The sequence below is a fragment of the Sapajus apella genome, unplaced genomic scaffold (genome assembly GCF_009761245.1).
Source record: "Sapajus apella isolate SASKATOON/1434 unplaced genomic scaffold, GSC_monkey_1.0 scaffold70, whole genome shotgun sequence".
NCBI lineage: Eukaryota > Metazoa > Chordata > Mammalia > Primates > Cebidae > Sapajus > Sapajus apella.
In genome coordinates, this window is record NW_022437010.1 from 966,612 (window position 1) to 992,758 (window position 26,147).

The following is a 26,147-nucleotide window of genomic DNA, read 5'->3' on the forward strand; positions in this document are numbered from 1 at the left end:
TATTTCACAGAAAATTAACAAGCAGTACAGTTTTCAACTTAATATGCCAAATTAAATATGATACAAAAACTGATTCAAAGAAGGGATATGATATAGATGTCGATTTTCCGAAGTCTGATTTGTAATAGTATAGATTATACGAGTAAAAAAGGAATAACACAAGCCATTATGCCATTATTGAACATAAATAGCACAGTACCATGTAAATGAGGCATTTACCAAGTGAGTATTAATCAGTGAACTTCATTTCACATAGCACAAATGACTTACTGACAAATATCTAACACACTAGTATTTATATTATTTATAATTTTCCCCTGTGCCCTAAGTTGTCAGTACAATTTTTGGAGAGACTTGTTAATGAAAATTCATATCCCTGTTTTCTTTTTTAGGGTGTTCATAAGAATGGAAGCGCTGTTTCCTTGCCAGATTCCTTCATGCTATAGCTTGTGAACCTACATAATCTTGAGGAAGAGCCTATATTTAATGATGACACACATGTCACCAGCATAGCAACAACAGTGTGAGGAAAAAAACAAAAATTAAGAAGGATTCAGATTTATATTCAACGAGGCAACCATTTCAATCAACAACTTCTGCGTTATTTTTCCAAGATGAATCGATACACAACTATGAGACAGTTGGGGGACGGCACGTATGGGAGTGTGCTTATGGGCAAGAGTAACGAGTCCGGGGAGCTGGTGGCCATCAAAAGGTACCGTGTGTGACATTGCCAAGTTCATCTTTGAAAACTCTGCTGTTTATTTTCCTGTCCTTGCCTAAGAATATATACAGGCACTGGCCGGGCGCGGTGGTGGCTCACGCCTGTTATCCCAGCACTTTGGGTGGCTGAGGTGGGCAGATCACTTGAGGTCAGGAGTTTGAGACCAGCCTGGCCAACATGGCGAAACTCCATGTCTACTAAAAATACAAAAATTAGCTGGACATGGGGGTGCATGCCTGTAATCCCAGGAGGCTGAGGCATGAGAATCTCTTGAACCTGGGAGGTGGAGGTTGCAGTGAGCCAAGATCACACCATTGCACTCCAGTCTGGGCGACAAGAGTGAAACTCCATCTCAAAAAAAAATGAAGAATATATACAAGCATAGGCTGGGTGCGGTGGCTTACACTTGTAATCCCAGCACTTTAGATTGAGGTCAGGAGTTCAAGACCAGCCTGGCCAACATGGTGAAACCCTGTCTCTACTAAAAATACAAAAATTAGCCAGCCATGGTGGCACACACCTATAATCTCAGCTATTCGAGAGGCTGAGGCACAAGAATCTCTTGAACATAGGAAGCTGTGAAGCCACGAAAGAGTTTGTATATCTTTTTTTTTTTTTTTCTGAGACAGAGTTTCATTCTTGTCACTCAGGCTGGAGTGCAGTGGTGTGATCTCAGCTCACTGCAACCTCCGCCTCCCAGGTTCAAGTGATTCTCCTGCCTCAGCCTCCTAAATAGTTGGGATTACAAGCATGTGATACCACACCTGGCTAATTTTTGTATTTTTATTAGAGACGGAGTTTCACCATGTTGGTCAGGTTGGTCTCAAACTCCTGACCTCATGATCTGCCCACCTCAGCCTCCCAAAGTGCTGGGATTACAGCCGGGAGCCACCGCGCCCTGCTGAGTTTGTGTATCTTGAGGACTAGAAAGTCTTGAAGGATTTTAAGCAGCATTGTTGATGTGATCAAATTTTTGGAACTGGCTCATTAGCAGAAGAGTGGGGACTGGATAGAAGAGGTCAAGAGTAGCCGGGCGCGGTGGCTCATGCCTGTAATCCCAGCACTTTGGGAGGCCGAGGCAGGTGGATCACAAGGTCAAGAGATCGAGACCATCCTGGTCAACACAGTGAAACCCCGTCTCTACTAAAACTACAAAAAATTAGCTGGGCATGGTGGCACGTGCCTGTAATCCCAGCTACTCAGGAGGCTGAGGCAGGAGAATTGCCTGAACCCAGGAGGCGGAGGCTGCGGTGAGCCGAGATCGCGCCATTGCACTCCAGCCTGGGTAACGAGCGAAACTCCGTCTCGAAGAGGTCAAGAGTGGACACAGGGTGGCCAGGTAGAAGGTCAGCGTAGTCATCTTGGTTAGAAGTGGTGCCTGACAAGAAAGTAGCTCTGGGGATGGATATAACTGGATACAGTCGAGGGACACTTAGGGAGCAGGCTCTACAGGAACTGGTGACTGGGCATGAGGATGGAGGGAGGAGTAAAAAATGGGGAAGAGTCCAGGCTAACTCCTGGGATTCTGGCTTAAATGTATAGAGATGGTGCTATGTACCATGTCAAGGAGGGGACAATCACAGGCCTAGGGGTAAAGCTGAATTCTGTCTGGGGCATAATGACTTTAAGATGACTTTTAGTCAATGGAATATTTGCATTTAAATCTCAAGGCTGAGTGCAGTGGCTCACGCCTGTAATCCCAGCACTTTGGGAGGCCAAGGTGGACGGATCACCTGAGGTCAGAAATTTGAGACCAACCTGACCAACATGGAGAAATCCTGTCTCTACTAAAAAATACAAAATTAGCCGGGTGTGGTGGTGCACACCTGTAATCCCAGCTACTCGGTAGGCTGAGACAGGAGAATTGCTTGAGCCCGAGAGGCGGAGGTTGTGTAAGTTGAGATCGCGCCATTGCACTCCAGACTGGGCAACAAGAGCAAGACTCCATCCCAAAAAAAAAAAAAAAAATCTCAAAACAGAGGTGCAGGCTAATGATTTGGAATGATTAGTCTACTAGTCTACATATGCTGATTGAAACTCTTTAGAGGGAGAAGAAACGAGGTCTTCATTTAGAGCACTGAGAAACCATGGCATATAAAGTAAGCATCCTGGAATAGCATCTTACAGAAAAGACTGAGGAGCCACCAGAGAAATGGTGGAGAAACCAGGAGAATGTAGAAAGTATCTGAAACCAAGGGAAAGATCGAAAGAAGCAGAAGTAGGTATCAAGAAGTCTGGAGGGTGATGATTCCAGAGCTCTTTCAATGGCTCATCGCTGTAGCCAAGAAATTCAGATGTTTTGTACGATTTTCATGCTGAGCAGTTAACATTGTTTTTGTCCTTAAATGTGTCACCTAATGACCACCTTATGGCTACTGCACCTCCAGGCATTACATCCCTGTTCAAGGAGGGGAGAAAGGAGAATAATACCAGCTAACTCTTCTCCATCTTTTATCAGGAAGTAGTAATTCTTTCCCGGGAGTCCCCAAGGACATCCCCTTTCGTCTTACCAGCTAGCACTGGGTCACGTGGTCTCTCTTCCAAAGGAAGCTGAGAGAGTGTTTACTCTTCCAACCTCTATATTAGGAGGCAGAAGGAAAGGGCTGGAAATGGCCTTACAATATTTCAACAATATCATCTGCTGTGGTGTACCTTGGGTTTGGGGAATATGACATAACTGGCGGCTGTGGTGAGCGTCGTTCCAGTGGAATAGTAGAAGTAAGTCAGACCACGGTGGGACAAGGAGTAGCGGGAAGTGGGCAGTGGAGGCATGGAGCTTTGGAGAGTTTGAAAGATGAGTTACTGAGTTGCTAAGAAAGCCACAAAAGGGTTGCCCAGTGTCAGGAAGAGTCCGCCTGAAATTACACGGGATGGATGTGAAAGTGGAGCCACTGGGAGCATTTTCATGACTCTTCTTTCCACCTCCACTAATCTGTATGGAGACTGGAGGATGACAAGGCAGGAGCGGTGGAACGGTGGGAGAAGGGGATGTTCAGAGCGTCTGTGTGATCTGGAGAGTGTAGTGGGTGAAAGGCTGATGGTGGGGCCAAGCTGGGTGAGGAGGCAAGCCACGCCACTTGGGTGATTGTAGGAATGGCCACAAGTTGAACAAGAAACGTTGTATGAAGAAGTTTTGAGGGTAATGATGGTGAAAAGGATAAGAGGTTATGCTCAGAGTCTGAAGTGGTAAAGGTTGAGGTCTTGGACAGTAGAACTCCTCATCACAAGGAGTTTATGAGTGATCGTGGTAGGACAGAGGTGAACATCTCTTAGGAGTGAAGGAATTGTGAAACCAGGCTACTGTCAGATTATCAGTTTAACCTACACTGAGTATTCACTATAGCCGTTATTCCTCATGTCTGAACAAGACAGCTATCTTTATAAGAGTCATACAAGCAGGCTTTGCCGTCTCCTTCAAGGCTAATGGAGAGGGATAAACTTTACATGGAAATTACAAATATCAGAGTCCTCATTCTCCATTCTCATTGTTTTGTTTGTTTGTTACCAAAACCATTCACATCCCATAATATCCAATCAATCTTTTGCTTGGTGATATAAAATTTTAGGCATTTCCAATTTAGGCCATAAATATTCTAGGTGCAACTTGTGAGGTAACACTTGAAGATCCGTTGATACTTTTCCCCTAAAATGAAAAATAAATTCCAGGCTGGGTATGGTGGCTGATGCCTGTAATCCGAGCACTTTGGAAGGCCGGTGCAGGCAGATCACCTGAGGTCAGGAGTTCGAGACCAGCCTGGCCAACATGGCGAAACCCCATCTCTACTAAAAATACAAAAGTTAGCCAGGTGTGGTGGCAGGCGCCTGTAATCCCAGCTATTTGGGAGGCTGAGGCAAGAGAATCGCTTGAACTGGGGAAGCAAAGGTTGCAGAGCTGAGATCATGCCATTGCACTCCAGCCTGGGTGACAGAGCGAGACTCCATCTCAAAAATAAAATAAAATTCTGAAATTATATTTCAAACATCATAGCAGGCTAGGTGTGGTGGCTCATGCCTGTAATCCCAGGATCACCTGAGCCCAAGAGGTCAAGACTACAGTGAGCCATGATCGCACCATTGCACTCCAGTCTGAGTGACAGAATGAGACCATGTCTCAAAAAGAAAAAATCATAGCAGATTATATGTGCAATTTCACATGTATATGATCATTTTATTAATCAACTTTTTTATAGCTATACTTGAATTGACTTCTGTTTTATTTTAAATTCATCATTGTGCTAGATTTACATTTTACATTTTAGCAAGACATTTTATAAATCTATAGCACTGAAAAGTATCTTTTAATAAGCTAGTGATCCCCATTTCATCACACTTCTTCATAAATTTCTAGTACCTGAATAACTGCAAATGAAATTCTGATTCACTAAGGATATTTTGGAAATAATAGCAGTGATGCCCTTTACATTATCTTACAGTCAGTCATAGATATTGGTAAAAATGAAAACATCTGGTAGTTAGTGAGTGCTGAACTCAGCAGTTTGCAAGAAGCTTTTTAATGCGGCAGTTTCTACTGTATGTCTAGCTAACGAATTTGAGGCATAGACAAATCATTAGGTAACTTGTCCAAAGTCATGCTGTGAGTGACGGGCCAAGGATTTGAATCCAGGCAGTGCGGTTCCACAGCCTCTGTTCCTGGCTGTGATGTTGTGCTGCCAATTTTTCCTCGTTGCCTCATTTGCGTATTATACCCCCTGGAGCTTCTGGATCATAAGGCTTATTCTAATTCATAAAGACAACTCTAAGCTTCCCAAGGATCTTCTGGAACATCTCAGTAGGAGATTATAATACTAAATGAAAGCAGTATGGCATATTTGGTGCTTTTTCACAGTCCAGCCTTATAATTTCCATACCTGAAGAAACATTTTTTAGCATGTGAATCCTGCGTTTTATCCTGTTTTGTATGGTGACTAAAAATCTGTTCCTATAAAAACACATGTTCGTATAAAAACACACCAAGTAACTGTGGTGTATATAGTGGAAGTATTTTTTACCCTAAATACACTTTTGGTACATTTACCTCTCATAGAAACCAACACTGGGATAAAAGAGGGGAAGTAAAGAACAAAATTCAAGAAAGCCATTTCTAACGTTTATAGTTACTTCTGATTTTTTGCCGACTTAAATCATTTAAGTAGGGACATCTTTAACTTTATGGGCCTCTCGTCTAAAGCTGATGTCATGATATGCAAGTTATCAGATCAAATTATTTGACTAAATTTGCTCAAAATTTGTGATTTCTTTCCCTAACCCCCTCTGAGGTATAGTGTTTCATGTTTATCTCTTAAGGTCTAAAATGAGAGGAACTTGGAAGGGACCCTTTAAGAAAGGCACAGTTAAACTTATTAGAGAAGTGTTAAGAACTCACCCAGAAAGGAAGATGAATGGTAATTTTGTCATTTTTGTGTTAAAGCTGAATTGTGGATGTGAGGTTGTCCTACTAACTAGCCTTGAGATAAACAGGAGGAAGTGATTTCCTTGTAAGGATGAGGAAAGAGATAGCTCGCCAAAGTGAACCAATACTAGTAAGAAAGCCAACAGTGTAATCTGTATCTTTGAATCCTCAATCCCTGAACACTAAACTTTCCTTTATTTATTTTAGGATGAAGAGAAAGTTCTATTCTTGGGATGAATGTATGAACTTGAGAGAAGTTAAGGTAAAATCCTAAAGATGAAAAGAACCTGAGAAGGGGCTTTAACTCTATCTGAGGCCTGAGGACAGTAGTTAAGATTATTTTTAGTTAAGATTGTTTTATTCTCTGTGGGAAGCATTCTGAAAATAATTGTATTTGTTTTTGCTTTATATTCTAAATTAATTTCTCATTTCTTCTTGTTCTGATGTCAGTGTAGAATAGCGTATGATTATATTCTCACATTTGAAAGTTCACTCTCACTTTTAAAAGAGCATCTTAAATCATATTCTCCAAAGACAACTTGTTTTTTTTTTGAGACAGAGTCTTACTCTGTCACCGAGGATAGAGTGCAGTGGCAGGATCTCAGCTCCCTGCAACCTCTGCCTCCTGGGTTCAAGCGATTCTCCTACCTCAGCCTCCTGAGTAGCTGGGACTATAGGCGTGTGCTGCCATGCCCAGCTAATTTTTGTATTTTTAGTAGAAACAAGGTTTTACCATGTTAGCCAGGCTGGTCTTGAGCTCCTGACCTCAGGTGATCTGCCCACCTCAGCCTCCCGAAGTGCTGGGATAACAGGCATGAGCCACCACGCCCAGCCACCAAAAGACAAGTTTTTAAATTACTACATACCATTTCCTTAGATTTGATGCTTAAAGACTTGGATACCATTTTGGATACCTTTGCATGGTTAAGTCAGACAAAAGTTAGACTTTTCATAAACTATTTCATAAACCAAGGGAAAAATGTAACAGATTGAAATGTTTGATACCTATTGTTAGCTTGGTTTATTGCTTGCACTTAACTTTCATTACTTAAAGCAATTATGTAGATATTAAAATGTTATTAATTAATGAACCCAGGCAAAATGGAAAATTACTTAATTATCAAACTTGGCATTGATGCGATTTTGCCAACTTCTATAAGTTTTTTTTTAAGAAACTTTAATGCGTATTTGTTATTTTTCAGTCTCTGAAGAAACTTAATCATGCTAATGTTATTAAATTGAAAGAAGTTATCAGAGAAAATGACCATCTTTATTTCATATTTGAATATATGAAAGAAAACCTCTATCAATTAATGAAAGACAGGTATGTTTTTATTCACTTTCTTCCCTGTTACTCTCTCCATGAGTTCTTTGGATCCTTTCAGTATGTCAGTACTTTACGATATAAAGATTGATCACTCCGAAAGGTAAATTTAAATTAACTAGTTCTGTTATCTTTATCAAAGGGTAACATTTAACACTGAAGAAGAACCAGCTGTGACATAGCCACCATTTTTCTGTTGCATATCCTTAAAAGTCAAGACCGGTGTCTCATATAAATACACATCCTATCTATTTATGCTTTTTAAAATACAAACTTATATATAGTTTAGTACTCAGTAACAAAGCTGGCCTTGGGCACTATTGAGAAAATTATCTTCATTGCTCTCCCAAGCATCTCGTGGAGGTTAATGAAAGAATGGAGAAAGGAATCTAGTTCCTTTCAAGAAAAGATTTAAGAAACTCATTCACTGGAAGGCACAAGTCAGTGATAATACTTGATGTGTTACCAATTCCAAGGAAATTCACAATTTTTAAATGTGTGGGCAGTATCTGTAAAGGGAGAGCTTTGGTCCTCTGCCCTGGGCTTGGGGAGATAATGTTTTGGTGGTTGTTCTGGTCACATCTGGGGGATAAACGTCCATTTTGCCTGATTTTAAAGTGAGAAATGTTCAATAGTTTTGAACTATTTAAAATAAATAAAATCAGTGGTAAAATAGGTTGGTAATTATAGTATATAATATATATTTAGACTATGCCTCTAAAAAATTTAAAAGGTAAAATTTTTTAAATGAATAATTTTTATAATAAAATTTTTTTAGAGGCATAGTCTTGCTCTGTCACCCACGCTGGAGTGCAGTGGTGCAGTTAGCTAATTTTTATATTGATTACATGTTGGAATAGTATTTGGTATATATTAGGTTAAATTAAATATATTATTAAAAATTAACTTTACCTGTTTGATTTAACATGGCTGCTAGAAAAATGTTAAGTACACAAGTGGCTCTCAGGTATTTCTTTTTATCTTTTTTCTTTTTTTTTTTCTTTTTTTGAGATGGAGTCTCGCTCTTTTGCCCAGGCTGGAATGAAGTGGTGAATCTTGGCTCACTGCAGCCTCCACCTCCCAGGTTCAAGTGATTCTCCTGCCTCAGCCTTCTGAGTAGCACGTGCCATCACACCCGACTCATTTTTATATTTTTAGTAGAGACAGGGTTTCACCATGGTGGCCGGGCTGCTCTTGAACTCCTGACCTCAGATGATCCACCCATCTCGGCCTCCCAAAGTGCTAGGATTACAGGCATGAGTCACTGCACCCAGCTGGCTCTTATATTTCTATTGGACACCACCAATATGTAGAATAGAATTGAAGCATTTATTTATACCTCTAAATTGATTTATTTATTGAGACAGGATCTCACTCCGTCACCAGGCTGGGGTGCAGTGGCACAATCATGGCTCCTTGCAGCCTCGAACTCCCAGGCTCAAGTGATCCTCCCATCTCATCCCCTCCAGCAGCTGGACTACAGGTGCGCGCCACCACACCTGGCTAATTTTTGTATTTTTTTGTAGAGACAAGGTTTCACCATGTTGCCCAGGCTGGTCTCAAACTCTTGGGTTTAAGCGATCCTCCTACCTTGGCCTCCCAAAATGCTGGGATTATAGGCATGAGCCACTGCACCCAGCCACCTCTAAAATTCTTAAAACCTACATAATACAGATTTGCAAGCTTGGCTTATCTGTTAGTAATTCGTTTTTCAACTTGCTTTATTCTTCTTGGGACAGTTTAAAATTTAGCTATTTAATATGTGTGCAATACATTCAGTTTGGGATTTGAGTTTTTACCACATATCAAAACAAAAAAAAATCTGATTTTCATGTATTAAATATATGAGCTTTCACACTGTAAATCCATAAATCATACCTTTAACCAGTATCATGAGGCCAACGGAGGCTCCAAGGCAGGGGGAATATCAACCTTCTTTGGATTGGTTGGCTGGTTGTTTAACAGAATTATGTGACTGTTTGTTCATTTCTTTACAGAAACAAGTTGTTCCCTGAGTCAGTCATCAGAAATATTATGTATCAGATATTGCAAGGGCTGGCTTTTATCCATAAACATGGTAGGTTTCTTTTAAGTTTCATTTCCCTACCTCTTTAGATTACTGTCAAGATTGTGCATAGAAATTATATATTAAACTGTTAAATAACTGTTATATTGGAGGAACACAAATTTGGGGTATGTGCCTATACACACTGACATTTTTATTTAAAAATTTGAGAATTTCTGTGATTCTATATGAAATGGAATTTCTGGCCAAGTGTGATGGCTCATATCTGTAATCCAGCACTTTGGGAAGCCGAGGCAGGTAGTTTACCTAAGATCTGCAGTTAGAGACCAGCCTGGCCAACATGGTGAAACTGGGTCTCTACTAAAAAAGTACAAAAAAATTAGCCAGGCATGGTGGTGGGTACCTGTAATCCCAGCTACTGGGGAGGCTGAGGCAGGAGAATTGCTTGAACCCAGGAGATGGAGGTTGCAGTGAGCCGAGATCGAGCCATTGCACTCCAGCATGGGGAGCACAGTGAGACTCCATCTCAAAAAAAAAAAAAAAAAAAAGAAAGGCCAGGCTTGGTGGCTCACACCTGTAACCCCAGCACTTTGGGAGGCCGAGGCGGATGGATCAACCTGAGGTCAAGAGTTAGAGACCAGCCTGGCTAACATGGTGAAACCCTGTCTCTACTAAAAACATAAAAAATTAGCTAGACATGGTAGCACTCGCCTGAAATCCCAGCTACTTGAGAGGCTGAGGCAGGAGAATAGGTTGTACCCAGGAGGCAGAGGTTGTGGCGAGCTGAGATCACCCCATTGCACTCCAGCTTGGACAAAAAGAGCAAAACTCCTTCTCAAATAAATAAATAAATGGGAATTTCTATAATCTATAGTTATCCTCCAGCACAGCAGAATTTTTTTTACCAGTTCAATCATCATCAGCCTTTAGCTTCAGTCATCAGAACCCATCCTGCAACCTAATTCCCCCTAATTTTATCGTGGAAATGAAAAAAAACAAAGGACCCTCTTTTGGAAAAAGATTAGACTGTTTTGATCTAGCACGACCAATTATTAACATTTAAATAGTTTGTAGCACCCGTGGAATAGTGTTTTATAGTTTTCCTTGGTATTTACATTTAGTTGTTTCTGTTCTCTGAATGAAATTAAAGCAAGTATTAATACTTGTTCAGTTTTCTATGAATTTCTTATTTATGTACTTTGATTAATGTGGCTTTTTCATATCCATCAAACCAAAATAATTATTAGTCCAAAAAGTTAATATGATTGTTTTTTAAAAACATTTGTTTAGAATTGCCGGATGTTTAGATATTAAATTAGAAAAGTTTGTCCCATACCATTGCTGTGTTCTGAACATAGGTACTTAAAAATCACCATCAGGTTCCCTTCATGTCTCATCCTGTATTTAATTTTATTATTATCATTATTTGAGACAGAATCTCACTGTGATGCCCAGGCTGGAGTGCAGTGGTGCCATCCTGGCTCACTGCAGCCTTGGCTTCCTGGGCTCTGGTGATCCTCCCACCTCAGCCTCCCTGGTAGCTGGGACTACGGGCACATGCTTCCACACCCAGTTAATTTTTTATTTTATGTAGAGATGAGGTTTTACCATGTTGCCCAGGCTGGTCTTAAACTCCCGGGCTCAAGTGATCCGCCAGCCTCAGCCTCCCAAAGTGCTGGGATTACAGGCGTGAGCCACCATCCCAGGCCTCATCCTATATTTTATATTTTCTTTTTTTACTTTATCCTCTAACTGACACAGGAATTATTTACCTTCCCAAACTTCTATTCAGGATTCCATATAAATATTTTAAGAACACTTCTTAAACTTATTAAAAGAACATTGAAAAATGTTTTAAGAACATTAAAAAAAAACTTTTTATTTGTGTCATATAAATTTTTGGGGTCTTTTATTTTATTTTTATTTATTTATTTTTTTTTTGAGACGGAGTTTCGCTCTTGTTACCCAGGCTGGAGTGCAATGGCGCGATCTCGGCTCACCGCAACCTCCGCCTCCTGGGTTCAGGCAATTCTCCTGCCTCAGCCTCCTGAGTAGATGGGATTACAGGCACACACCACCATGCCCAGCTGATTTTTTGTATTTTTTAGTAGAGACGGGGTTTCACCATGTTGACCAGGATGGTCTCGATCTCTTGACCTCGTGATCCACCCGCCTCGGCCTCCCAAAGTGCTGGGATTACAGGCTTGAGCCACCGTGCCCGGCCTTTGGGGTCTTTTAAAAGTCTAAATCCTGTAATGATATACTGTATTTTACTGGGAAAGATCAGTAATGTATTAACTATATGGAAATAAGGGATATCTGCTATTTTAATTATTTGTAATGGATTCCTGATTTTTAATTGTTTTAAACTCATCATAAACTTGGTATTTGCCTGAGTTGATTTATGCTGTCAGCGACATCTAAAGCATAAGTGATTGAAGGAGGAAGTTCTATTAGGATTTTTAAATTGTGACTGAAAGTAAGTAACATGTAAGTAGTCAAGAGTTGACTGTATGGTTGACTACAGAGTAATTTGGGAAACGAGTCTGTTAGGATAATTCGACATTTTCACAAACAAATAAGCCAACGTGTAAGGATAATTCAGCATTTTCACAGAAGCCAATAATTCTTGCTGTAGAATTAAGCAACTCAGATGTGATACTTCAAGAAAACAGGTATTTTTAAATCGTGGTTTGGTCTGGTGTGGTGGCTCACACCTGTAATTCCAGCCCTTTGAGAGACCTCACTTGAGATCAAGAGTTAGAGACCAGCCTGGCCAACATGGTCAAAACTTGTCTCTACTAAAAATACAAAAAGTAGCCTGGCATGGTGGCACATGCCTATAATCTCAGCTACTTTGGAGGCTGAGGCAGGAGAATCGCTTAAATCCAGGAGGCAGAGGTTGCAGTGAGCCGAGATTGCACCGCTGCACTCCAGCCTGGGCGACAGAGCAGGACTTTGTCTCAATACATACTGTACATACATACATAAAATTGTTGCTGTCAAAAAATGAAACTAATGTTTACTTCAAATAGGACTGAATTACCAATATATTTATATTAGGGTGGGGAAAACCACAGCTGTACAAATATGTAATTTATTTAGTTCTCTTAGACTTTATGGATTAGTGTCACTACGCTCCGCATCACATGGTTCCATTCCTGTCATTACATTACAAAAGTACAATGAATGTGTCTTGGACGTAGTGAAATGGATGTTACCAGCTATTTAGAGTTAGAAGTACTGTATAAACTCGGATTACAGAACTGTTACAGATGTCACAAACAGAGCCCACTCTTGACTTTGAAGTGACGAAAAACGTTTAGGCTTAGAAAGTCTTCCCAGCCCCAGTTGGGTACAGTGGCTCATGCCTATAATCCCAGCACTTTGGAAGGCTGAGTTGGGTGGATCATGAGGTCAGGAGTTCGAAACCAGCCTGGGCAACATGGCAAAACCCCATCTCTACTAAAAATAAAAAAACTAGCCAAGCATGGTGGTGGACACCTGTAATCCCATTTACTCTGGAGCGTGAGGCAGGAGAATTGCTTGAACCAGGGAGGCAGAGGTTGCAGTGAGCCAAGATCACGCCACTGCAATCTAGTCTGGGCGACAGAGTGAGATTTTGTCTCCAAAAAAAAAGAAGAGAAAAGAAAAAAAAGAAAAGCAGGGCCCCTACATCCCATTACTTCTTAGACAATAAATATGGTTTACTTTTTTCTTTGCGACAGAGTCTCACTCTGTCGCCCAGGCTGGAGTGCAGTGGCATGATCTCGGCTCACTACAACCTCCACCTCCTGGGTTCAAGCAATTCTCTTGCCTCAGCCTCCAGAGTAGCTGGGACTATAGGCGTTCACCACCATGCCCAGCTGATTTTTTGGTATTTTTAGTAGAGACAGAGTTTCACCATGTTGGCCAGGCTGGTCTTGCACTCCTGACCTCAAGTGATCCACCCACCTCGGCCTCCCAAAGTGCCGGGGTTATAGGCATGAGCCACCATGCCTGGGCCAGTTTACTTTTTTTCTAAGATGATGTTTCTAACTGTAAAAGAGGGGTTCATTTATATTTTGTTTATAAATCAAATAAAGCTATGTTTAAGCATAATGATTTATTGTATTTTTTTCTCTATATATCACCAAGGCTTTTTTCATAGGGACATGAAACCAGAAAACTTGCTTTGTATGGGTCCAGAACTTGTGAAAATTGCTGATTTTGGACTTGCAAGAGAATTAAGGTCACAGCCACCGTACACTGATTATGTCTCTACTAGATGGTGAGTAGTAGTATGCGATTCTCCTAAGGCATAAGTCTATGTTGAAGTCTATGTTCCTACAGTGGATTCTTACAAATGTCTGGTGGTTCCATACTGAATATTTAAAACAGAATATAGAACTGAATTTTGTGTTCTTTAAAGAGATTGAAGGATTGGTTTATTGCTATTCTGATTACTGAAAAAACAAGGAAGAAGAATTTCATTTATTCACTCATTCATTCAACAAATATTTGTTGAATACCTATTATGTGCCAAACATCATTTTAGGCACAGAGAACATAGCAGTAAAATAAGAAAATAAAAGAAAAATCTCTGCTTCAGCTGCTTACATGACAGCCAATACACAAATAAACAAGTTCTTATGAGTCACCAACAGAAAGACATACACATGTTCACCAAAAGACATGAATAATCTCAACTGCATACTACCCAAATGTCCATGAACAGTAGCATCGTATACTCACCCAGTGGAATGCTTTGCAACAATGAGAATGAATGGTCTACAACTGCATGCACAATGTGAATGAATCTTAATGTTGAGAGCAAGAGGCCAAACAGAAAAAGTGCACATACCGTCTGATTTCATTTCTGTAAAATACAAAAACAGAGAAAACTAATCTGTGCCATAAAAGGATAGTGGCCAGGTGCGGTGGCTCACACCTGTAATCCCAGCACTTTGGGAGGCCAAGGCAGGTGGATCAGAAGATCAGGAGTTTGAGACCAGCCTGACCAAGATAGTGAAACCCCATCTCTACTAAAAATACAGAAATTAGCTGGGTGTGGTGGCAGGCACCTGTGGTCCTAGCTACTCAGGAGGCTGAGGCGGAGAGTTGCTTTAACCCGGGAGGTGGAGGTTGCAGTGAGCCGAGATCGTGCCATTGCACACCAGTCTGGGCAACAAGAGCAAAACTCCATCTCAAAAAAAAAAAAAGGGAAGGTCAAAGGGGAAATGGGCACGTTCAAGGAAGGAACAAAAAAGAGGAGGAAGCTTGCTGTGGAGCAGCCCCTCTCTCAGGAACTAATCTCATCTTGCCTGAAAAAGAACTTATTCACGACGTAAGAATAGCACCAAGCCTTCCGTGATGGATTTGCCCTGGTTACCTGGGAATGCGAACTTATTTTGAAATGGGGTCTTTGCAGATGTAATCAAGCTAAGATGAGGTCGTATCAGAACATGATTGTTCTTCATCCAGTAAGGCTGATGTCCTTATAAGAAGACAGACACAGGGACAGATGTGGGAAAACACGTGGAGGCCCCCCAGGAGAAGGCAGTGTGATGTACACTTTAAATAGATCAACTGTATATTATGTGACTTATATATCAATAAAGCTTGTAAAAGTATTTGTCAAAGAAATTACAGTAAGTCCTCAACTAACATCAATAGGTTCTTGGAAACTATGACTTTAAGTGAAACAAGGTATAATGAAACCAATTCGACCATGTGCTAATTAAAATAAACAATTTTAGGCATGTTTCTGGTCACAAAAACATCACCAAACTTCTTTTTTTTTTTTTTTGAGACAGAGTCTCACTCTGTCACCCGGGCTAGAGTGCAGTGGTATGATCTCAACTCACTGAACCTCCACCTCCTGGGTTCAGGCAATACTTCTGCCTCAGCCTCCCGAGCAGCTTGGATTACAGGCACCTGCCACTACACCCAGCTAATTTTTTGTATTTTTAGTAGACACAGGGTTTTATCATGTTGGCCAGGCTGGTTTCAAACTCCTGACCTCATGATTTGCCCACCTCGGTCTCCCAAAGAGCTGGGATTACAGGTGTGAGCCACCACGCCCGGGCCAAACTTCTAAATAGTGACCAAGACACTAATATTGAACATTGAATACATGTGAGCTATACATACATTTAAGAAAGATTAAGGCTGGGCATTGTGGCTCACGCCTGTAATCCCAGAACTTTGGGAGGCTGAGGCAGGAGGATCATGAGGTCAAGAGATCGAGACCATGACGACCAACATGGTGAAACCCTATCTCTACTAAAAATACAAATATTAGCCAGGCATGGTGCACCTGTAGTCCCAGCTACTCAGGAGGCTGAGGCAGGAGAATCGCTTGAACCCGGAAGGCGGAGGTTGCAGTGAGCCGAGATTGCACCCTGCATTCCAGCCTGGCAACAGAGTGAGACTCCGTCTCAAAAAAAAAAAAGAAAAGAAAAAGAAAGATTAATAAAAACAAGGAAGATAATTATTTGCCCAGTTATTCCATTTCAGGGTCACAGGTGGCTACAGCGTGTCCTGGCAGCTGGGGGTGCAAGGTGAGCACCAACTGTGGATGGGACAGCCACCCATGGCAGCACCCCCCTACACACACACACATGTACACTTACTTATCCTGGGACCACACAGACACCCCAGTTCAGTTCACCTGACATGTACATCTTTGGGTTATGGGAAGAAGCTGGAGCCCTGGAGAAAACCCATGTAGACTTGGAGAGAACATGCAGCCCCCACACAGTGGCCCAGTCAGGAATCCGTTTTCTTTCCTTTCCTTTCCTTTCCTTTTTTCTTTCCTTTCACCTTTCCTTTCCTTCCTTCCTTCTTTCCCTTCCCTACCTTCTTCCCTTCCGCCTTCCCTTCCCTTACTTTCTCTCTCTCTCCTTCTCTCATTAATGTTACAATGAAATGGCATTGAACAAAACTAGTCAGTACTGCCAAACATTTGGACTGAAATATCTATACATTTTGGTTAGAAAAAAGGAGTTAGAATTGAGAAATTGAGAGTATCTTCCATTTAGCAGACTCTGTTGGACTCCCCAGCTCACTTTGCTCTTGTAAATTGAGTATTTTTCTCAATGAAAAGTATTGTTGACCACAGAAGAGGAGTCCATTGAGGATATCAGCACTTTCAAACTGGTAAAAAGAAGAGAAAACTCCACTACTCAGGGCTAATCCTTGTTCATCTTTTGTTTTCTGTGCTTCATGGTGAATAGATGCTGAATATAATGTTTTATAACATGGTTTTTCTACTTCTTTTCTTTCTCTCTTTCTTTTTTTTTTTTTGAAACAAAGTCTCACTCTGTCACCAGGCTGCAGTGCAGTGGCCAGATCTTGGCTCACTGCAACCTCTGCCTCCCGGGTTCAAGCAATTCTCCTGCCTCAGCCTCCCAAGTAGCCAGGACTATAGGTGCATGCCACCACGCCTGGCTAATTTTTGTATTTTTAGTAGAGATGGGGTTTTACTGTGTTGGCCAGGATGGTCTTGATCTTTTGACCTCATGATCCACCCACCTCAGCCTCACAAAGTGCTGGGATTACAGGCTCGAGCCACCAGGTCTGGCCTATTTTTTTTTCTTAATATATCAGATAGCACTTATTTCCACTATTTCCATATCTATTCATTTGAGTTCCTGTCTTGGGCTTCATGGACATTTCATTCACATTTGTCGCCAGCCCCATTCATTGTCTGTGGTCAGGGAACATGTGTTATGTCCTATTGCCCCTAGAACATTGTACAAATGACTGACACACAGAAGGAACAGGATCTGAATATCTACTCTTTGATGGAAATGCATCACCAAACAGAGGAGACTGCTACTGCCCATCCACCTTTGAAATTGCAATCAAAATAACTTCTTTTGTTTTGTTTTGTTTTCTTAGGTATCGCGCCCCTGAAGTTTTGCTGAGATCTTCCGTGTATAGCTCTCCCATTGATGTGTGGGCTGTTGGAAGTATCATGGCTGAACTCTATATGTTAAGGCCACTTTTCCCAGGGACAAGTGAGGTTGATGAAATCTTTAAAATTTGCCAAGTTTTAGGGACTCCCAAAAAGGTAAGTACTCTTGTCCCAAAGTTGCTATAACTTTTGATTATTTCTAACTTGCTACTTTGCTTTTAATTTTGTAATTTTTCATTATTTATAACTTTTGCCTAGATATCTGGTATTTTCATTTTGAAATAGGCTCATACTTTAATGATTAATTTTCTTATAATCCTTTTTTTTTTTTTTTTAAAGATGGAGTCTCACTCAGTCTCCCGGGCTAGAGTGCAGTGGCACAATTTCAGCTTACTGCAACCTCCACCTCCCAGGTTCAAGCAATTCTCCTGCCTTAGCCTCCTGAGTAGCTGGGATTACAGGCGTGTGACCACCACACCTGGTCAATTTTTCTATTTTCAGTAGAGATGGTTTCACCATGTTGGTCAGGCTGGTCTCGAACTCCCGAGCTCAAGTAATATATGATCTGCACACCCCAGCCTCCCAAAGTGCTGGGATTACTTGGTGTGAGTTACTGCACCTGGCCATAATCCTTAAATCAGAGTGTGTTAAGGACTGCAAGGAGCTGGGATCCCACCAGCTGAAGAAAAACAGGTGCTTAGGCCAGGCACGGTGGCTCACACCTGTTATCCCAGCACTGTGGGTGGCCAAGGTGGGCGGATCACCTGAGGTCAGGAGTTCGAGACCAGCCTGACCAATATGATGAAACCCCGTCTCTGCTGAAAATACAAAAATTAGCTGGGCATGGTGGTGGGTGCCAGTAATCCCAGCTACTTGGGAGGCCGAGGAAGGAGAATCCCTTGAACCCCAGAGGCAGAGGTTGCAGTGAGCCAAGATCGCACCATTGCACTCCAGCCTGGGCAACAAGAGTGAAACTCTGTCTCAAGAAAAAAAAAGAAAAACAGGTGCTTGCCTTTTCTTAAGAACTTAAGGAAAAATTCTGTGTGGTTAGAGTGTTACTTGGGGGTGATGTCCAGCTGACACTGTACAGACAGCCTTACTTGGGCTCTTTCCTACTCACTCTGTGGCTGGCCATTGACATCAACTGTTAACCCCTGGTGTAGTGAACCTTATTTTTTCTTAACCCTTTCTTGTTTCCTTTTATATATGGACATTTGACTTATTGAACTGAATACTTTTCAATTAACTATAACTAATTATATTTTATCTACACCTTACTTTCTGAGATGTGCTTTATAAGTGTGTATATAATGACATCCTAATTAAATTAGTATGTGCCTTGCAGTTAACATTACACAAGTAATGTAAGATATTAAAGCTTTAATGTAATTGTCATTTCCCAGATGTGTACATTTTTAACACTGGCTGTGATACATAGTACATACAGAGATCTTTGTTAGCAATCAGCCTCTTTGTAAAGCACTTTTCCTTATTTGTTCAGAGTTAGCCCAGGTAACATCACAGCAGCATCACCATCAGGATCAAAAACCAGACAAGAGTTTAATATTGTAAAATTTATAAAGGGCAGGCATGGTGGCTCATGCCTGTAATCCCAGCACTTTGGGAAGCCCAGGCGGAAGGATCACTTGAACCCCAGAGTTCAAGACCAGCCTGGGCAACATAGTGAAACCCTGTCTCCACAAAAAATACAAAAAAAAAAAAAAATTAGCTAGTATGATGGTGCGCACCTATAGTCCCGGATATTCAGGAGGCTGAGGTGGAAGGATCTCTTGAGCCCTGGAGGGTGAGGCTATAGTGAGCCATGATTGCACCACTGCACTCCAGCCTGGACAACAGAGCCAGCTCCTGTCTCAAAAACAAAAAAAGGTTATAAAAGTGCTTCTCACATTGTTTCCTAACTCTCAGCTTCATGTTTTTTCTATACTGCTATAACACTGAATTCTAGACCTGGACTGGTATTTTATTCTCATGTTTATTTATATGGATCAACATGAAAATGTTCAAGCATAAATGATGTTTATATTACTGCTATGTTTTTTAAATAGATTACTAAAAACAATTTGTTTTGCTCTCCCCACCCACACTTACATACTCCTGAAACAGAGCGACTGGCCAGAAGGATACCAGCTGGCATCTTCTATGAACTTCCGTTTTCCCCAGTGTGTTCCTATAAACTTGAAAACTCTGATTCCCAATGCCAGTAATGAAGCTATTCAGCTCATGACTGAAATGTTGAATTGGGATCCAAAGAAACGACCAACAGCAAGCCAGGTGAGATGAGTCTTCCTGTTAGACCTTTTAAATCTTTCAGGTTTTTTAATATCAGGGATGTTTTCATTTACGAAGGCAGGTCTATTCTCAACAGGATTTTACTAAGAGAATTAATCACAAAGCCCTTGGCATACAGTGTATGTCATAAATTAATTTATAGGCATAGAAGATCCTTGGGAGAAATGAAAAATAGCTACACCAATGATTTTCTGTGTTTTGTGGTTCAAATGAGGAACCCTGAGGTTGCAACAAGGAATCAGTTTGCAATGATAAACATTCAGACACGTGACAGACTAGTTATGAAGGAATCTGTCATGGGTAGCAAAAAGGCATCTCATAGTAGACTCTCTCTTTTTTTTTTTTTTTGAGATTGAGTCTTGCTCTGTCACCAGGCTGGAGTACAGTAGTGCTCGATCTCAGCTCACTGCAACCTCTGCCTCCCGGGTTCAAGTGATTCTCCTGCCTCAGCCTCCCGAGTAACTGGGACAATAGTCACATGCCACCGTGCCCAGCTAATTTTTGTATTTTTAGTAGGGACGGTGTTTCACAATGTTGGCCAGGATGGTCTTGAACTCCTGACTGCAAGTGTTCCACCTGCTTCGTCCTCCCAAAGTACTAGGATTACAGGTGTGAGCCACTTTTTATTTTTTAGTACAATTTATTTCTCAAATCATTTTTTCTGGTTACCTTTTAAAAGGGGTACTGTATAGGGAATGATGGCTGCTTTCTAAATCTTGGAAGCGCCTGTGGGCTAATGGTAGCTCCTGTGGCCCTCACAAAGGGCCAATCATAGTTTATGTGCAATACATTTAGGTGAAACCATTTTCCATTTGTTGTTGTTCTGTGTTTTTACAGGCATTGAAACACCCATATTTTCAAGTTGGTCAGGTATTAGGCCCTTCCTCAAATCATCTGGAATCAAAACAGTCTTTAAATAAGCAGCTGCAACCATTAGAATCAAAGCCATCTTTAGCTGAAGTAGAGCCCAAGCCTCTACCAGATGTAATTGATCAGACTGTTGGACAATCCCAGCCAAAAACTAGCCAGCAGCCACTGCAGCCCATTCAGCCGCCACAGAACCTGAGCGTCCAGCAACCTCCAAAGCAACAGCATCAGCAGAAACCGCCGCAAACGCTATTCCCAAGCATCATCAAAAACATGCCAACTGTGAGTAGCCAGTCATGACACTTGAAATGGAATTGTTTGACTACTGCAATTAAGATTTTGTTTCAAGGCATTTCTAATTATGTTGGAGAAGATAAAAACAATTATTCTTTGTTAAAGACCCTGAGTCCTCTGGTTGGAGCTTGACATGAGATCACTTAAAATTCTAATATGGTCTATAAAAAGAAAAACTTTCAGAATGAAAGTAACCAAGTTTACATGCTACAGTGTTCAGTCTTTTTTATTTTTTTTTGAGATGGAGTTTACTCTTGTTGCCTAGGCTGGAGTGCAATGGCAGGACCTCAGCTCACTGCAACCTCCTATGTTCAAGCGATTCTCCTACGTCAGCCTCCCAAGTAGCTGGGATTACAGATAGGAATCTGCCTACCATGCCTGGCTAATTTTTGTATTTTTAATAGAGATGGGGATTCACCATGTTGCCCAGGCTGGTCTTGAACTTTTGACGGCAAGTGTTCCACCTGCATCAGCCTTCCAAAGTGCTGGGATTATAGGTGTGAGCCACCATGCCTGGCCTTTTTATTTTTTTTTGAGATGGAGTTTCATTCTATTTGCCCAGGCTGGAGTGCAATGGTGCAATCTCGGCTCACTGCAACCTCCACCTCCTGGGTGCAAGCGATTCTCTTGCCTCAGTCTCCTGAGTAGCTGGAATTACAGGTGCCCACCACCACACCCAGCTAATTTTGTATTTTTAGTTGAGACCGTGTTGGCCAGGCTGGTCTTGAACTCCTGACCTCAGATGATTCACCCATCTTGGCCTCCCAAAGTGCTGGGATTACAGGCGTGAGCCACCAAGCCCAGTCTAAAGTTCTTTCAATGCCGAAAAATTCAAAGAATTTAAAAGAATCAGGTACTCCAAAGTACTGATCCTAAATCTTAAGAATTTTTAACAGTACTGTCATTTCATGGTGTTCTTAAATGCTAAAGAACATGGAGAGAATGGGTTTTAGTTTTTTATTTTTATTATTATTTTTTGAGATGGAGTTTCACTCTTGTTGCCCAGGCTGGAGTACAATGGTGTGATCTCAGCTCGTAACCTCCGCCTCCTGGGTTCAAGCAATTCTCCTGCCTCAGCCTCCCAAGTAGCTGGGATTACAGGCATGCGCCACCATGCCTGGCTAATTTTATATTTTTAGTAGAGACAGTGTTTCACCATGTTGGTCAGGCTGGTCTTGAACTCCTGACTCCAGGTGATCCGCCCACCTCAGCCTCCCAGTGTGCTGGGATTACAGGCATGAGCCACCATGCCTGGCTAATTTTGTATTTTTAGTAGAGACAGTGTTTCACCATGTTGGTCAGGCTGGTCTTGAACTCCTGACTCCAGGTGATCTGCCTACCTCAGCATCCCAGTGTGCTGGGATTACAGACATGAGCCACGGTGCCCAGTGAGAATGGGTTTTTAAAGTGTCAGGTATAGTATAAAACAACTTCTTCTGTCTTTTGTTCAGCTCTGGGAGCTCATTAGTTGCTGTAGTATTCTAGCTGTCCCCTTGGGGTATACACTCCCAACTGTGTTCGAATTATGGCATTTTAGGATGGAAATCTGTCTTACACAGCACCATATCTATTTCCTTATCCAGTCCTCACCTGCCCCACCAACCTAGTATAAGCAAGGTCTCCTCCTCCCCCAATAGCACTAATCACATTCTCAGGTAGTGTTAATTACTTATTTTTTATGTTTATTGTTTGTCTCTTCCTCTGGAATGAAAGCTCAATGAAGTCAGGAATGTTTGTCTGTTTTGTTCATCAGTACAGCCTCAGAACCCCGACTAGGGCCTGCTACATGGGAGATTCTCAGTAAATGTTTGTTCAGTGAATGAAGGAATGAGTAATTGCCCACAAGACTTGTAAACCACCTCTGGGGCGCTGAGGAGTCCACTTTATCTTTGGAACAGTTCTGAATATTAGAAAGTTCTTCCTTACACTGGGCAAAATCTGGTTTTCTTGCTTTTAGTGAAAGCTAATCACTTTTCTAGAAAGGTCGCCTTTTACATATTTGAAAATAGCTGTTACATTATCTGCCCTTTTCTCTAGAGAAACATCTCCAATTCCCTCAAGGGCTCTGCATATAACACCTTTAATCAATGACTGATAACTCTCAATTCCTATTACAAATGTGCCTTTAAGTCCCCTTTCATCCCCACTCCTACTTAGAATGAGGCTGCCGCAGCTGGAGGCAAACAGCAAGCAGAGAGTATAGAGCAGGACTAATCAGTCACCTCCAACATTCCAAACAATATGCGCAGTCGTGCCACCAACGATTACAGTCCTCCCCCCAGCCCCTTGGAAGGTACTTCAAATGCTAACTCATACTGTGAGGGAAGGAAAGGAAGTTAATATTGATTGAGTAGCTACTAAGTGCCATGCATATGCTAGGCACCCTTTGCGCATTCTCTTAAGTTAAAGAGAATAACCTAGCCGCCCTCCCCCGTCCCCCCACACACATATTTTTATATAGGTAAGTTTCAGAGCTGGGATTAACTAAAATTTCTAAGTATACCCATTTTTTCATAAATGCTTCTAAATCGCATATTCTGTACCTCTGACTTGTGTATTTCATCTCTAGGATTCAAAAAGTTGCAAGATCTTTTACATCTCCAATTTCTAATTATTTTTGAATCTTTATTTTTTCTTCTCAGTTTACCCACTCTGCCCAGCTTGTTGCCAGCTATGGATTTATTTAGTTGTCTGTTTTGCTCCTGAATCTTCATGATATATACATAGAATGACCGTGAGATCTTGGGCAGGGCATAGAACCTTCCTCTAGATTGACATTGATCCATTCGTCAGTACTCTTGGTCAAGTTCTTCAGCTATGTGCTGATTCCCCTTTGCTGCTTTCACCCACTGGGCTGAAGTCCACTTACACTACATCAAATGAACTCACTGTGTGCCTTTTATGAAAAGGGTAATCTATCTGACCTATCACTGTTTTCCCTTCGTGCCCACAAGCATCCCCTTTAATAACTGATTTTAGAATCTTTGCTCTTATCCTCTACCAAACTTACTGATGTGGAATTTGCCAAAATCAATCTCCTACTTTATTAAAATTATTATTTTTGCCCCTTGCCACTCTTCTCAGACACACAAGGTTCTTGGATATCACTGACATTGCTGAGCAGTGTTCAGCATCAGTACCCTAAAATGGAATTCAACAGAAGGCAGACTCAAACTCAGCTAAGGGTAACCTTTTATTAATCCTACTTATCTGGAGCTTAACGTTTTTTTATTCTCTTGATTCTGGAGATTGTTCTGCCTGGCAGAGAAAATGGTGTAGAAGCTGACAAATACTTCTTTTTATTATCATCCATCACTCACTGTGACACCATCAGCTTCAAGCAATAGCATGGCCATTCAGCATCTCCCTGCACCCAATGTAGCTGTGTTTTCTGAAATTTTTCCATGCTCTACTCCCTAGTTTTGAGTTGCCTTTTGGATTTTTCTGTTTATGTGCCCCTAAGCCACTCTCTGTAAATTTGTATAAAACCAATTCAGGCCAGGCACGGTGGCTCACGCCCGTAATCCCAGCACTTTGGGAGGCAAAGACAGGCGGATCACCTGAGGTTGCAAGTTCGAGACCAGCCTGACTAACATGGAGAAACCCCATCTCTACAAAAAATACAAAATTAGCTGGGCACGGTGGTGCATGCCTGTAATCCCAGCTACTGGAGAGGCTGAGGCAGGAGAATCACTTGAACCTAGGAGGCAGACGTTGCGATGAGCTAAGATCACACCATTGCCCTCCAGCCTGGGCAACAAGAGCAAAACTCTGCCAAAAAAAAAAAAAAAAAAAAAAAAAATCATCGTGTTCCCCAAGCCAAGACCTCTTTCCTGTTCCTTATTTCTGTTAATGATGCCTCCATTCTGTAACAGACTCATACGTCCCTCTGTGTTCATTAAGATTACATTTAGGGACTTACAACAAAAACTCGACCACTGTGGCTTAAACAGTAGGGGTTGCTTTTCTCACATAACAAGAAATCGGGTGGTGGGCAGCTGGAGCTCATGCAGCTTGCAGAGGAGGCAGGCTGCTGCTGGCTTCCTGATCTGCCACCCTGAGCAGGTAGTTTTCATGCCTGTGTCCACAGGATGACTGGTGTTCCTTTGAGTGTTGTACCTGCATTCTAGCAGAGAGAAGAGTAAAAGATGCTGGCACATGCCACCTTTAGTGTCCTTCTCATTGAGGCTGTCCCCACTTAAAAAGGACACTAAGGCTCTGAGAAGTCACTTGTCCAAAGAGACATAGCCAAGTCTCAGGTTTCCAGATCCTTTGTGTCATTAAAGAGTTAACTCAGATCCTAAATATTCAAGTCTCCCACCAACCCAGTTCACAGAGATCTCTCCTCTGAGCACCTATCATATTTTTGGCATATACCACCCAATTTTTTTCATGCTTGTAAATGTGTATATGCATTATGCCCTAAAGTGTATGGAACGCTCCTTGAGAATGGGAACTCTTAAGTGTCTTATAGAGCAGATTGTGCGTGAAAGGCATTCAGTACATGATTAAAGATTATGACAACTGATTTTCCACCACAGAAGCCAAATGGCACACTGAATCATAAAAGTGGTAGGAGGCGTTGGGGCCAGACTATCTTCAAATCTGGAGAAAGCTGGGAAGAGTTGGAGGACTATGATTTCGGAGCCTCCCATTCCAAGAAGCCAAGCATGGGTGTTTTTAAAGAAAAAAGGAAGAAAGATTCTCCATTTCGGTAAGATTTCAGATTCCTCAGAAAAATGTTTTTGCCATGCATCAACTTTATTTTACTCATTAAATATAAATGCACGTGGGCCTTAAATGAAAAAAAGTTTTGCTTGATAGGCCAGGTGCAGTGGCTCAGGCCTGTATTCCCAGCACCTTGGGAGGTTGAGGCAAGTGGATCACTGGAAGCCAGGAGTTCGAAACCAGACTGGCCAACATGGCAAAACCCTGTCTCTACTAAAAATTCAAAAATTAGATGGGCGTGGTGGTGCACGCCTGTAATCCCAGCTACTCGGGAAGCTGAGCCATGAGAATTGCTTGAACCTTGGCGGTGGTTGTTGCAGTGAGCCGAGATTGCACCACTGCACTCCTGCCTGGGCAACAAAGTGAGACTCCATCTTAAAAAAAAAAAGAAAAAAGTTTGCTTAATATTGGTTTCTTCCACAAAATACTAATCTTTCCACATACCTCTGAAAAGGTAAGAATCTTCTCACGGTAACAATTCTCAGTATTAACAGATGAGTGGGCCATGTATGTGTGTAGAGAGAGTATGTCAGTTCGTTTTTGCATTGCTGTAAAGAATGTGTT

At 41.6% G+C, this 26,147-nt stretch overlaps 2 protein-coding genes and 2 long non-coding RNA genes across 19 annotated transcripts in view; 1 reads left to right on the top strand and 3 right to left on the bottom strand.

Annotated features, from left to right (window-relative positions):
- Positions 1–26,147, bottom strand: part of LOC116531270 (transmembrane protein 14B-like) — a 115,193-nt gene that overhangs the window by 56,528 nt on the left and 32,518 nt on the right. The window lies entirely within an intron of this gene.
- Positions 1–26,147, top strand: part of MAK (male germ cell associated kinase) — a 53,015-nt gene that overhangs the window by 5,444 nt on the left and 21,424 nt on the right. For 8 of the 10 annotated variants that reach the window (XM_032249954.1, XM_032249958.1, XM_032249961.1 and 5 more), the window contains exons 2-10: positions 393–715; positions 6,342–6,396; positions 7,337–7,458; positions 9,456–9,535; positions 13,622–13,754; positions 17,369–17,540; positions 19,509–19,676; positions 20,532–20,843; positions 25,397–25,569. In XM_032249954.1, coding sequence (XP_032105845.1) covers positions 615–715; positions 6,342–6,396; positions 7,337–7,458; positions 9,456–9,535; positions 13,622–13,754; positions 17,369–17,540; positions 19,509–19,676; positions 20,532–20,843; positions 25,397–25,569 — 1,316 coding nt within the window. In that variant the 5' untranslated portion in view covers positions 393–614. Of the gene's footprint in view, positions 1–330; positions 716–6,341; positions 6,397–7,336; positions 7,459–9,455; positions 9,536–13,621; positions 13,755–17,368; positions 17,541–19,508; positions 19,677–20,531; positions 20,844–25,396; positions 25,570–26,147 lie in introns of those variants that run through there. The other 2 variants (XM_032249953.1, XM_032249959.1) reach the window with 2 other exon arrangements.
- On the bottom strand, positions 3,030–7,343 carry LOC116531282. Its single transcript, XR_004260346.1, has 2 exons — positions 7,001–7,343; positions 3,030–3,122 (listed from the first exon to the last, which is right to left on the bottom strand). It is a non-coding gene; the product is annotated as an uncharacterized LOC116531282 (long non-coding RNA).
- On the bottom strand, positions 15,907–25,403 carry LOC116531281. Its single transcript, XR_004260345.1, has 2 exons — positions 24,778–25,403; positions 15,907–16,621 (listed from the first exon to the last, which is right to left on the bottom strand). It is a non-coding gene; the product is annotated as an uncharacterized LOC116531281 (long non-coding RNA).